Genomic DNA, 13,489 nt, shown 5'->3' with positions numbered 1-13,489 from the left:
GACAATAGAGAAAGGGAATTACTGTAGGGTGAGCGGCCAATCGCCTGCCCACATAAGCATCGTTAGTCTAATTAGTCGTTATTTGTGCTGTTACACTTTTTTAAAGGCAGCGGATTAGTGGTTATGTGTGAGACGCGACACCATTTGTAAGCCTCTGCTCCACCTTTATACCTGTGATGGTTAGATAACCAGGTACCGGGGGAAGGGCGCTGTGCCAGGCCGCCTGGTATTTTATAACCTGTGTTATTATCAAACCAGTGCGTTATTATGTACTACTGATTGTGGGGGATATGGTTAATTACTATGCGCCTGTAGAATGCTGTAGAAAGAGTTGATAGGAGAGTGATTGGGCTATTAACCCCTTGCTGGGCGTGGGCCAGAAGTGCAGCCTCCCGCCCTGAAGGGGTCCAGCGAGCCAGGCTTGCCATGTGGTTACGGTTAGGTCTGGCAGACCTGTTCCTCTCCAGGGGCTTTGTGCGGTTTCAAACATTGTTTTAGCACATTCTTCAAATACCCACAAAAGCTGTTATGTAAAAACTCATCAGGCTCCACCACATCAAACCTGCGACGCTGTCCCCGCTCCCCCCGCGAGCGCCCAGCCTGTTTGTTTCATGTTCCGAGTGGATCAAAAGCTGTTGCAGGTAGAGCGAGGGCCGCAGCTATTCCTGCCGCGAGCAGCATGTAGTGCAGCCACTGGCAGGCAGAGGAAGAGGCTGCCCTGCGCCCACGCGTTGGGGTGCGTTCATCCCTCGTTGGTTTAGCGGTAATGGCAGGTGGGTCCTTTGGGCAGCAAAGGGGATTCAGGTGCATGTCCTGTGTATAACGTGCTTCCTCTTTATAATATATGATCATGGGGCTGCAGTACTGAGTGACGATTATAGTATACGGTCATGGGGCCTGCAGTTCTGAGTGACGATTATAGTATATGGTCATGGGGCCTGCAGTACTGAGTGACGATTATAGTATACTGTCATGGGGCTGCAGTACTGAGTGACGATTATAGTATACGGTCATGGGGCCTGCAGTACTGAGTGACGATTATAATATATGGTCATGGGGCCTGCAGTACTGAGTGACGATTATAGTATATGGTCATGGGGCTGCAATACTGAGTGACGATTATAGTATATGGTCATGGGGCTGCAGTACTGAGTGACGATTATAGTATATGATCATGGAGCTGCAGTACTGAGTGACGATTATAGTATATGGTCATGGGGCTGCAGTACTGAGTGACGATTATAGTATATGGTCATGGGGCCTGCAGTACTGAGTGACGATTATAGTATACTGTCATGGGGCTGCAGTACTGAGTGACGATTATAGTATACGGTCATGGGGCCTGCAGTACTGAGTGACGATTATAATATATGGTCATGGGGCCTGCAGTACTGAGTGACGATTATAGTATATGGTCATGGGGCTGCAATACTGAGTGACGATTATAGTATATGGTCATGGGGCTGCAGTACTGAGTGACGATTATAGTATATGATCATGGAGCTGCAGTACTGAGTGACGATTATAGTATATGGTCATGGGGCTGCAGTACTGAGTGACGATTATAGTATATGGTCATGGGGCTGCAGTACTGAGTGACGATTATAGTATATGGTCATGGGGCCTGCAGTACTGAGTGACGATTATAGTATATGGTCATGGGGCCTGCAGTACTGAGTGATGATTATAGTATATGGTCATGGGGCCTGCAGTACTGAGTGACGATTATAGTATATGGTCATGGGGCTGCAGTACTGAGTGACGATTATAGTATATGGTCATGGGGCTGCAGTACTGAGTGACGATTATAGTATACTGTCATGGGGCTGCAGTACTGAGTGACGATTATAGTATATGGTCATGGGGCTGCAGTACTGAGTGACGATTATAGTATATGGTCATGGGGCTGCAATACTGAGTGACGATTATAGTATATGGTCATGGGGCCTGCAGTACTGAGTGACGATTATAGTATATGGTCATGGGGCCTGCAGTACTGAGTGACGATTATAGTATATGGTCATGGGGCCTGCAGTACTGAGTGACGATTATAGTATATGGTCATGGGGCCTGCAGTACTGAGTGACGATTATAGTATATGGTCATGGGGCCTGCAGTACTGAGTGACGATTATAGTATATGATCATGGGGCCTGCAGTACTGAGTGACGATTATAGTATATGATCATGGGGCCTGCAGTACTGAGTGACGATTATAGTATATGGTCATGGGGCTGCAGTACTGAGTGACGATTATAGTATATGGTCATGGGGCTGCAATACTGAGTGACGATTATAGTATATGGTCATGGGGCTGCAGTACTGAGTGACGATTATAGTATATGGTCATGGGGCTGCAGTACTGAGTGACGATTATAGTATACTGTCATGGGGCTGCAGTACTGAGTGACGATTATAGTATATGGTCATGGGGCCTGCAGTACTGAGTGACGATTATAGTATATGGTCATGGGGCCTGCAGTACTGAGTGACGATTATAGTATACTGTCATGGGGCTGCAGTACTGAGTGACGATTATAGTATATGGTCATGGGGCTGCAGTACTGAGTGACGATTATAGTATATGGTCATGGGGCTGCAGTACTGAGTGACGATTATAGTATATGGTCATGGGGCCTGCAGTACTGAGTGACGATTATAGTATACTGTCATGGGGCTGCAGTACTGAGTGATGATTATAGTATATGGTCATGGGGCTGCAGTACTGAGTGACGATTATAGTATATGGTCATGGGGCCTGCAGTACTGAGTGACGATTATAGTATACTGTCATGGGGCTGCAGTACTGAGTGATGATTATAGTATATGGTAATGGGGCCTGCAGTACTGAGTGACGATTATAGTATATGGTCATGGGGCCTGCAGTACTGAGTGACGATTATAGTATATGGTCATGGGGCTGCAGTACTGAGTGACGATTATAGTATATGGTCATGGGGCCTGCAATACTGAGTGATGATTATAGTATATGGTCATGGGGCCTGCAATACTGAGTGACGATTATAGTATATGGTCATGGGGCCTGCAATACTGAGTGACGATTATAGTATATGGTCATGGGGCCTGCAGTACTGAGTGACGATTATAGTATACGGTCATGGGGCCTGCAGTACTGAGTGACGATTATAGTATATGGTCATGGGGCCTGCAGTACTGAGTGACGATTATAGTATACATTATGTGTAAATATACACTTTCCAGCAACCCCATAAACGCTAGAAAATAATTTTCCCGCCACGCGACAGTCTGCTGTGCCCGGCTCAGAATCGCCGTTACCCCAGGCGCTGCTCCTGGTCAGCCACACTAGTATTCATGTATGTCAGTGTCCATGAGGGCGGAGCCCCCGTTATATCCTCCCCATTGGATGGCTGGGCTGATCATAGCAAGTCCGTGATCCCGAGCACTTGTCAGTCTACTTCTGGCTTATTAGTGGTCATAGATTGGCATTTCTGTATTTTTTACTATATATAACTGTTTTGCCTCCAGGTATTTTGAAGGCGGTGTGTCCTCCGTGTACCTCTGGGATCTGGACCACGGCTTTGCCGGAGTGATCCTTATCAAAAAGGCTGGCGATGGCTCCAAGAAGATTAAAGGCTGCTGGGATTCCATCCACGTAGTGGAAGTACAGGTAACGGCTCCCCCCTGAGGCCACAAGCTGTAGTACAGGTAACGGCTCCCCCCTGAGGCCACAAGCTGTAGTACAGGTAACGGCTCCCCCCTGAGGCCACAAGCTGTAGTACAGGTAACTGCTCCCCCCTGAGGCCACAAGCTGTAGTACAGGTAACGGCTCCCCCCTGAGGCCACAAGCTGTAGTACAGGTAACGGCTCCCTCCTGAGGTCACAAGCTGTAGTACAGGTAACGGCTCCCCCCTGAGGCCACAAGCTGTAGTACAAGTAACTGCTCCCCCCTGAGGCCACAAGCTGTAGTACAGGTAACGGCTCCCCCCTGAGGCCACAAGCTGTAGTACAGGTAACGGCTCTCCCCTGAGGTCACAAGCTGTAGTACAGGTAACGGCTCTCCCCTGAGGCCACAAGCTGTAGTACAGGTAATAGCTCCCCCCCTGAGGCCACAAGCTGTTGTACAGGTAATGGTTTCTCCCCTGAGGCCACAAGCTGTAGTAAAGGTAACGGCTCCCCCCTGAGGTCACAAGCTGTAGTACAGGTAATGGCTCCTCCCTGAGGCCACAAGCTGTAGTACAGGTAATGGTTTCTCCCCTGAGGCCACAAGCTGTTGTACAGGTAACAGCTCCCCCCTGAGGCCACAAGCTGTTGTACAGGTAACAGCTCCCCCCTGAGGCCACAAGCTGTAGTACAGGTAATCTTTTCTCCCCTGAGGCCACAAGCTGTAGTACAGGTAATGGTTTCTCCCCTGAGGCCACAAGCTGTAGTACAGGTAATGGTTTCTCCCCTGAGGCCACAAGCTGTAGTACAGGTAACAGCTCCCCCCTGAGGCCACAAGCTGTAGTACAGGTAACAGCTCCCCCCTGAGGCCACAAGCTGTAGTACAGGTAACAGCTCCCCCCTGAGGCCACAAGCTGTTGTACAGGTAACAGCTCCCCCCTGAGGCCACAAGCTGTAATACATGTAATGGTTTCTCCCCTGAGGCCACAAGCTGTAGTACAGGTAATGGTTTCTCCCCTGAGGTCACAAGCTGTAGTACAGGTAATGGTTTCCCCCCTGAGGTCACAAGCTGTAGTACAGGTAATGGTTTCCCCCCTGAGGCCACAACCTGTAGTACAGGTAACAGCTCCCTCCTGAGGCCACAAGCTGTAGTACAGGTAATGGTTTCCCCCCTGAGGCCACAACCTGTAGTACAGGTAACAGCTCCCTCCTGAGGCCACAAGCTGTAGTACAGGTAACAGCTCCCCCCTGAGGCCACAAGCTGTAGTACAGGTAACAGCTCCCCCCTGAGGCCACAAGCTGTAGTACAGGTAACAGCTCCCCCCTGAGGCCACAAGCTGTAGTACAGGTAACAGCTCCCCCCTGAGGCCACAAGCTGTAGTACAGGTAACAGCTCCCCCCTGAGGCCACAAGCTGTTGTACAGGTAACAGCTCCCCCCTGAGGCCACAAGCTGTAGTACATGTAATGGTTTCTCCCCTGAGGCCACAAGCTGTAGTACAGGTAATGGTTTCTCCCCTGAGGTCACAAGCTGTAGTACAGGTAATGGTTTCCCCCCTGAGGTCACAAGCTGTAGTACAGGTAATGGTTTCCCCCCTGAGGCCACAACCTGTAGTACAGGTAACAGCTCCCTCCTGAGGCCACAAGCTGTAGTACAGGTAATGGTTTCCCCCCTGAGGCTACAAGCTGTAGTACAGGTAATGGTTTCTACCCTGAGGTCACAAGCTGTAGTACTGGTAATGGTTCCCCCCTGAGGTCACAAGCTGTAGTACAGGTAACAGCTCCCTCCTGAGGCCACAAGCTGTAGTACAGGTAATGGTTTCCCCCCTGAGGTCACAAGCTGTAGTACAGGTAACAGCTCCCTCCTGAGGCCACAAGCTGTAGTACAGGTAACAGCTCCCTCCTGAGGCCACAAGCTGTAGTACAGGTAACAGCTCCCTCCTGAGGCCACAAGCTGTAGTACAGGTAATGGTTTCCCCCCTGAGGCTACAAGCTGTAGTACAGGTAATGGTTTCTACCCTGAGGTCACAAGCTGTAGTACAGGTAATGGTTTCCCCCCTGAGGCCACAAGCTGTAGTAAAGGTAATGGTTTCCCCCTTGAGGCCACAAGCTGTAGTACAGGTAACTGCTCTCCCCTGAGGCCACAAGCTGTAGTACAGGTAACATCTCCCCCCTGAGGCCACAAGCTGTAGTACATGTAATGGTTTCCCCCCTGAGGTCACAAGCTGTAGTACAGGTAATGGTTTCTCCCCTGAGGCCACAAGCTGTAGTACAGGTAACATCTCCCCCCTGAGGCCACAAGCTGTAGTACATGTAATGGTTTCCCCCCTGAGGTCACAAGCTGTAGTACAGGTAATGGTTTCTCCCCTGAGGCCACAAGCTGTAGTACAGGTAATGGTTTCCCCCCTGAGGCTACAAGCTGTAGTACAGGTAATGGTTTCCCCCCTGAGGCCACAAGCTGTTGTACAGGTAACAGCTCCCCCCTGAGGCCACAAGCTGTAGTACAGGTAATGGTTTCTCCCCTGAGGCCACAAGCTGTAGTACAGGTAACTGCTCCCCCCTGAGGCCACAAGCTGTAGTACATGTAATGGTTTCCCCCCTGAGGTCACAAGCTGTAGTACAGGTAATGGTTTCTCCCCTGAGGCCACAAGCTGTAGTACAGGTAACAGCTCCCCCCTGAGGCCACAAGCTGTTGTACAGGTAACAGCTCCCCCCTGAGGCCACAAGCTGTAGTACATGTAATGGTTTCTCCCCTGAGGCCACAAGCTGTAGTACAGGTAATGGTTTCTCCCCTGAGGTCACAAGCTGTAGTACAGGTAATGGTTTCCCCCCTGAGGTCACAAGCTGTAGTACAGGTAATGGTTTCCCTCCTGAGGCCACAACCTGTAGTACAGGTAACAGCTCCCTCCTGAGGCCACAAGCTGTAGTACAGGTAATGGTTTCCCCCCTGAGGCCACAACCTGTAGTACAGGTAACAGCTCCCTCCTGAGGCCACAAGCTGTAGTACAGGTAATGGTTTCCCCCCTGAGGCTACAAGCTGTAGTACAAGTAATGGTTTCTACCCTGAGGTCACAAGCTGTAGTACTGGTAATGGTTTCCCCCCTGAGGTCACAAGCTGTAGTACAGGTAATGGTTTCCCCCCTGAGGCCACAAGCTGTAGTAAAGGTAAATGGTTTCCCCCTTGAGGCCACAAGCTGTAGTACAGGTAACTGCTCTCCCCTGAGGCCACAAGCTGTAGTACAGGTAACATCTCCCCCCTGAGGTCACAAGCTGTAGTACAGGTAATGGTTTCTCCCCTGAGGCCACAAGCTGTAGTACAGGTAATGGTTTCCCCCCTGAGGCTACAAGCTGTAGTACAGGTAATGGTTTCCCCCCTGAGGCCACAAGCTGTAGTACAGGTAACTGCTCCCCCCTGAGGCCACAAGCTGTAGTACATGTAATGGTTTTCCCCCTGAGGTCACAAGCTGTAGTACAGGTAATGGTTTCCCCCCTGAGGTCACAAGCTGTAGTACAGGTAATGGTTTCCCCCCTGAGGCTACAAGCTGTAGTACAGGTAATGGTTTCCCCCCTGAGGCCACAAGCTGTAGTACAGGTAACAGCTCCCTCCTGAGGCCACAAGCTGTAGTACAGGTAATGGTTTCCCCCCTGAGGCCACAAGCTGTAGTACAGGTAACTGCTCCCCCCTGAGGCCACAAGCTGTAGTACATGTAATGGTTTTCCCCCTGAGGTCACAAGCTGTAGTACAGGTAATGGTTTCCCCCCTGAGGTCACAAGCTGTAGTACAGGTAATGGTTTCCCCCCTGAGGCTACAAGCTGTAGTACAGGTAATGGTTTCTCCCCTGAGGCCACAAGCTGTAGTACAGGTAACAGCTCCCTCCTGAGGCCACAAGCTGTAGTACAGGTAATGGTTTCCCCCCTGAGGCTACAAGCTGTAGTACAGGTAATGGTTTCTACCCTGAGGCCACAAGCTGTAGTACAGGTAACGGCTCCCCTCAGGTCACAAGCTGTAGTACAGGTAATGGTTTCCCCCCTGAGGCCACAAGCTGTAGTACAGGTAACGGCTCCCCCCTGAGGTCACAAGCTGTAGTACAGGTAACAGCTCCCCCCTGAGGCCACAAGCTGTAGTACAGGTAATGGTTTCTCCCCTGAGGCTACAAGCTGTAAGAGCACCTGGCCACTCAGGGGTTGTGCAGGTTAGTGGATATTGATGAAGTCAGTACAGGTCCAGCCATCTCCACCCCTGTGGTTTAATGCTTCATTATGTAGGGATAATTAGGCAATGAGGACAGCTTCTAGCACGTGCTTGACGTGAGTTTTAAGTACGGTTCAACGAACACTGTTCCGGTAACATGCGTCTCTTTGCAGGAGAAGTCAAGCGGCCGCACTGCCCATTATAAACTGACCTCTACTGTGATGCTGTGGCTGCAGACAAACAAGACTGGATCGGGGACGATGAACCTAGGGGGAAGTCTCACCCGGCAGGTACCTCCGTCATGTTCTTCCCCTTTACTCTCCAAGGCTTGTGGCTGTGGGTGCAGTTATTGGTGTAATAGTGTCATAGTTATGTAGCGATGTGCTCCTACCCCCTCCATTCTCAGTCCTGCTTCTTATTGGGATCTGTTTCAGATGGAGAAGGATGAGACAGTGAGCGACTCTTCCCCGCACATAGCAAATATTGGACGGCTGGTAGAGGTGAGTGCGCTTTGTAGGGACTCGCCACCTGGTACACCTCCTATCAGGTGTCAGAGATGCTTTCTTTACAATGCACGGGGCTACAATAACGTCAGTAGCTCTGATCTTTACCCGGCGCTAGTCTTTCTCTCCAGGACCAAATCCCATCGGATATTATGAAACTCTGTCAATTATTTCTGTGATGAGTTGCTGCAGCGTTCGTGCCCTGATTTCCTGCGTAATTAATTTTGTTTTATTTTTAAGGACATGGAGAACAAAATCCGGAGCACTCTTAATGAGATCTACTTTGGGAAAACCAAGGACATAGTCAACGGACTCAGGTAATTTTCTGTGCTGTCCGCGGTCTAAGCTGGGAAAGCCCTGGACTGAATCCTGTACTCCGTCTCCTTCGCCCCTTGTATCCACTGTTGCGTCTCCCTCCGCCCGTCCTGTCTTCTGTCCTAGTCTGATACCGGCTTCTTCTCACCTCTCTCTCCTCCTTTCCGGACTCCTCTGTGTAGATCAATAGACGCAATCCCAGACAACGTTAAGTTTAGGCAACTCCAGAGGGAGCTGTCTCAGGTGCTGACGCAACGCCAAATCTACCTGCAGCCAGATAACTAGTCCAGGTACCCACTTAAACTGAGTGCCAGCTCGCCGCCACTACCCTCCTGATGCAGGCTCGTGGTGTCTGCATGGTGTGCACGTGGGAGACACACCCCCTCCTCACGCCAGCGCTGCGTACTGCATGGCTCCGTACCGCTCGGGCAGCACTGGCGTTCTGTGTGGTGCATGCCGGTTTCCACATCACTAGCTGCTAGGTGCAAGCCGTGACTTAGAAGAATGAGAGGTAACCTATCCACGTCCTAGGCCGGTAGGTGAATGTCCTGGGTTCGTCCGCACAAGTTTTAAACACTATGAGGCCGTTTTCAGCTTCCCAGTGTTGCAGCTTGCAGGATCTGCTATATGCCTTTCAGCGGCAGCTGCTGGCTCTCCTCCCTGCCAAGTGATGCACACAGAGCTATATTTACGTAGCGACGGACTATGGAAGCTGCCCAGAAACGGCGGGTTTCATCTGAAAATATAAAGCAGCACGGAGCATAAAACTGCCGCGCTTTACACTTAGTACTAGTGCGCTCTAAATTTTCATCCGAAACCCACTGAGAAGTTATAAACCGCCGCTTCGTAAATATAGCCCAAACTCCCTGCATTGTTTTCTCGGCCGGTGTAGAGCCGGCGCGTTGGATGGACTGGAAACGTGCGAGGGCTCGGGTGATGGCTGCATGGAATGACTAATCCCACCGTGGAGTTTACTGAACAGCATGCAATCTAACCACTTGTACGGGAAGAATTACACGTTTTGTGATTAATATAAAGGGGAGATCAACTAACAGAAAGGGACAGAAGTGTGGGCCAGAGTTTGCAGCCTGCAGTGCCAGGTGGTTGTGTAAGTAAATCTCTCGTATAATCAAGCAGTAGTCTATATTGGAGACTAGATAGTTTTGATGTAATCACCGAGATTTGTATCTCGACCGTGCTGCATCAGTGAATGTATTATACAGCTCCGTACGGTATCGTGCTGCCCAGACACTGCAATGATATGGTCTCCAAACATGACCAATAATTAGGCTTTCCGTACTGTCCCTTTAAACTGGGACACTTATGAATTACACAGGTTCTGTGGCTGGCTGACTTCAAGCCTGCGTGTCACCTGGTTTTAATCTGCCACAGAACCTGTGAGATTCATGACTTTCCTGATTTAAAGGGACCGTATGGTAATCCTACCAATAATCTGAAATTGGTTGGATCATTTACGGACATGTTGGTGTCAGCAGTCAGAAGATGATCTCTGGTGGTGTGTGTGTGTGTGTGTGTGTGTGTGTGTGTGTGTGTGTGGCATTGGGCTACATACATGAATTGAGGGACCTGACACTGTATAGTCTATAGAGATCCCATGATGCCTGAGTGAGGGACATTACCCGCCCCACCATTTATCGCTGAATCCCGATGCTGTCTCTCTGCATACTAAACCAGTAACAATGACTAGGCTTCATTATCCACCTATACCCAGTTACAGGTAACGCTGCACCACCCTCCTTCTCTGCAATACGCATTGGGTGGGGAGTAATGACGTGGGACCCCATAGGTGATCAGCTGGAGGTTCCGCACTGTAATGCGGACGAATCACACACCAGCCAATATTTATCCCGGTGGACTCGGGGGGGGGGGGGGGGTCTGCACTGCTGGAGACTAGTGTGGTTCTCATTATGATAACACAGCCCAGTCCCAGGCCCCCTAGAGGGTAATTATCCCCTGTAGGCACACGTGTGGTTATCTCCTCCGTGTACTCACATTGCTGCAATTCCTCAGTAATATGGAGCCAGTAGATGATCCGTGGAGGAAAGTCACAAGGTTTCTGGAATTCCAGAGATCTGGGAGGAAAGCCTTTTTGCACATTGTCCTATTATATGCCGTGCCCGCGGCTATCCAGCAAGTGCGGATACTGTGCGACCAGTCGTAAGGAAGGAGGATTTTTCATGTGGATCTCTGACGGCGTCATACGATGACATCACATCTTGGATCGGCGGTCACCTGTATAGAGGGCTCTCCGGGTGCCAGTGTCTCCCGGAATGAAGTGGGGAGACTCTGGCTGGGCCCTGGCAGTAGTATGTTAGGTCAGTAGGGTGGAAACAAGACACTGGGGCAGTCCTCCTATGACAGGCATGTCCAAACTGCGGCCCTCCAGCTGTTGTGAAACTACATATCCCAGCAAGCCCTGACACCGTTTTGCTGTCAGAGAATGCTAAGGCTGTTTCAGGGCATGCTGGGATGTATAGTTTCTCAACAGCTGGAGGGCCGCAGTTTGGACATGCATGTCCTAGGGGAAGAATGTTTTACATATCTGATAAAGTGTTTTGGTTTATTTTCCTCTGTGTTTGTGTGTAATGGAGCCCATTTTCTGTACGTCCCCAAGGCATGGGGTACACGGAGGACACGTCTCCCGTGGTACACTTGCTCACTGTGTCATTTTCTCTCTATCCAGGTCCGTTCAGACATTTGCAGACAAATCAAAACAGGAGGCTTTGAAGAATGACTTAGTGGAGGCTCTGAAGAGAAAGCAGCAAAGTTAGATGTTATCCCCCCCTCCCCGATCCCGCACCCCCTTTTCATTTCTTACAAGGTTTCACCCCCCCAGTCCCTGTTGGTCATTGCCCCATTTTTTTTATTTCTTTTTTGTTTTTGTTTAAGTCCGTCTGCATCACGTACATAGCCATTCAACGCGGCCCGCTCCTATTAAATAAAGCTGTCTGAATCTTTCACAGTCTGGGGGGGGGGGGGGGGGGGGTCTTTTACTCCAGCATCACCCCCTCCTGCCCTCGCCTCACTTTTTTGTGCTAACCCATTCCCCTTCCCGAACCCCTGCCTGGCCCCCCCGTGTTCCCTTCTATACTGCACATACTGATTAACCCCCACTGCGCCAGCATCGGCTGCCTCCTGTCGGAGATTAGATGGGTCCTTAATTGGAAGAAAAGACTTGATATTTTGATTATCGGATCCCTCTGTCCCTGACTCTTTTGCCCGTTTTTTATTTTTATTTTTTGGTGAACGTCTGGGAATGCTTAGGGTATTTTTTTTTTCTTTTCTTTTTTTGTTTTGTTATATATATATTTTTTGTAAAGCTTTAAGTCTTCTATATGAGCCTTCCTGTACTAACAATAAACTGGTTCTAAATATCTGGCCGGGCTGTCTGCTCCCTGTATAGCTGAGGATCACTTACTCACTGAGGCCCAGACCGTGCAGGTCGCTCGTGATCCGGGCACCACTAACTGCCAAAACGCCTAATATGTAGCAGGTTAGGAAATGATAACGCACGTGGGATTGGCGGTTGTGGGTCACGATCTGCTTCTGTGCATATTTATAGGGGTGGAGGGGGGAGCTTTACACTCTAGTGATAATATAACGTTCCAGAATAAGCCCCATGTGATCTATAAGGTGTGTTGTAGTTACGGTGGCAAGGCTGGTGAATGTTCTGTAGGTGGCATGTAAGACTGTCAGTACAAGTAGGGCACCCTTTCATTGCAGAATACAGTCTTTCATGTTCTGAGCGGTCAGTTCAGAGCTCCGCGTCTAGTTTCCGCCATTGTGGCCAAGCGGTCACCTACAGGGATCTTGGGTTTTCCAGGGCTGCAGTGACTGATTGGGCCACGGCTTTTGCCATCCACACACACTAACCCCTGACCCTTTTACTAGTGCCTGAAGAAGAGTCTGTTGCCTGCAATATCTCTGCTATACTGATAATCTGTGCTTGCGGGATCTATAGGTCTGTACGTGTAGATCTCTCGCTATATTGCATGGCGTATAGAAGCCTGTGGAGTGTTCAGGGACATCACAGTGATATGAAGCCCGTTAATAAAACTGGTGTTCTCCAAAGCAGCACATTGCTCTGATCATCTAACCTGCTCTGGGAAAAATGATCTAAAGTACAACCACTATTTCCCTGCGCCCAAGTAACAATAAACATCCCCCAGTGTGGTGCGTTGTCACATGTCCCCAGTATAACTGTTGTGTTATTTGCTTCTATCTGTTCCACACTGACCAAGGATTAGACTGGCGGATTCATGTTGAGGACTCCCAATCTGCTGGTGATCAATCCGCTTTGGTGCTACGTCCCATGAAATGCAGTATAGGCAATGGACTTCATGAGGGGGGAATGCAACAAGTGCTGGGGGTAGGTGGGGGTGGGGGGGAGAGGGATGTAGTCAGGTTACCAACAAATGGTTGACATAATGTCTACATGGTTATAATGTTGACACAAGAAATGTCAACATACGAGAGGTGTGCAATAAGTTTCCGGATGCACAAAAAGTATGATATTTTTCAAAATATTCGCCAGAGACGTCTGTACAACGTTGCGTGCGCTCAAACCACTTGGTGAAGCAGCTGGACCAGTCCGAAGCAGGTATATGTCTTCTACATGCTGGATGGAGGTCCCCACTGCAGCTTCCAGTGATTCAAAACCAATCCCACGCATCTTGCGCTTGATTTGTGGGGACACAAAAAGTCGCAGGGGCCCAGGTCTGGACTGTATGGTGGTTGACTAAGCTCCTGAATACGTTAATGGGCCTGAAGATTCACCACTATACTGGACTTCTGGGCAGGTGCATGATCGTGAAGGAAA

At 49.8% G+C, this 13,489-nt stretch overlaps 1 protein-coding gene across 2 annotated transcripts in view; it reads left to right on the top strand.

Annotated features, from left to right (window-relative positions):
* CAPZB (capping actin protein of muscle Z-line subunit beta) overlaps positions 1-12,044 on the top strand; it is a 55,852-nt gene extending 43,808 nt beyond the window's left edge. The window contains exons 5-10 of one of the 2 annotated variants that reach the window (XM_063942137.1): positions 3,507-3,648; positions 8,005-8,121; positions 8,266-8,331; positions 8,575-8,651; positions 8,832-8,939; positions 11,354-11,441. In XM_063942137.1, the coding sequence (XP_063798207.1) occupies positions 3,507-3,648; positions 8,005-8,121; positions 8,266-8,331; positions 8,575-8,651; positions 8,832-8,934 (505 nt within the window). In that variant the 3' untranslated portion in view covers positions 8,935-8,939; positions 11,354-11,441. Of the gene's footprint in view, positions 1-3,506; positions 3,649-8,004; positions 8,122-8,265; positions 8,332-8,574; positions 8,652-8,831; positions 8,940-11,353 lie in introns of both variants that reach the window. The other variant, XM_063942138.1, reaches the window with a different exon arrangement.
* Positions 12,045-13,489: the final 1,445 nt, after the last annotated feature.

Source organism: Pseudophryne corroboree, chromosome 10, assembly GCF_028390025.1.
Source record: "Pseudophryne corroboree isolate aPseCor3 chromosome 10, aPseCor3.hap2, whole genome shotgun sequence".
Classification (NCBI taxonomy): Eukaryota; Metazoa; Chordata; class Amphibia; order Anura; family Myobatrachidae; genus Pseudophryne; species Pseudophryne corroboree.
Note: the sequence above shows the minus strand (reverse complement) of the source record. Positions and strands in the feature narration are given on the sequence as shown.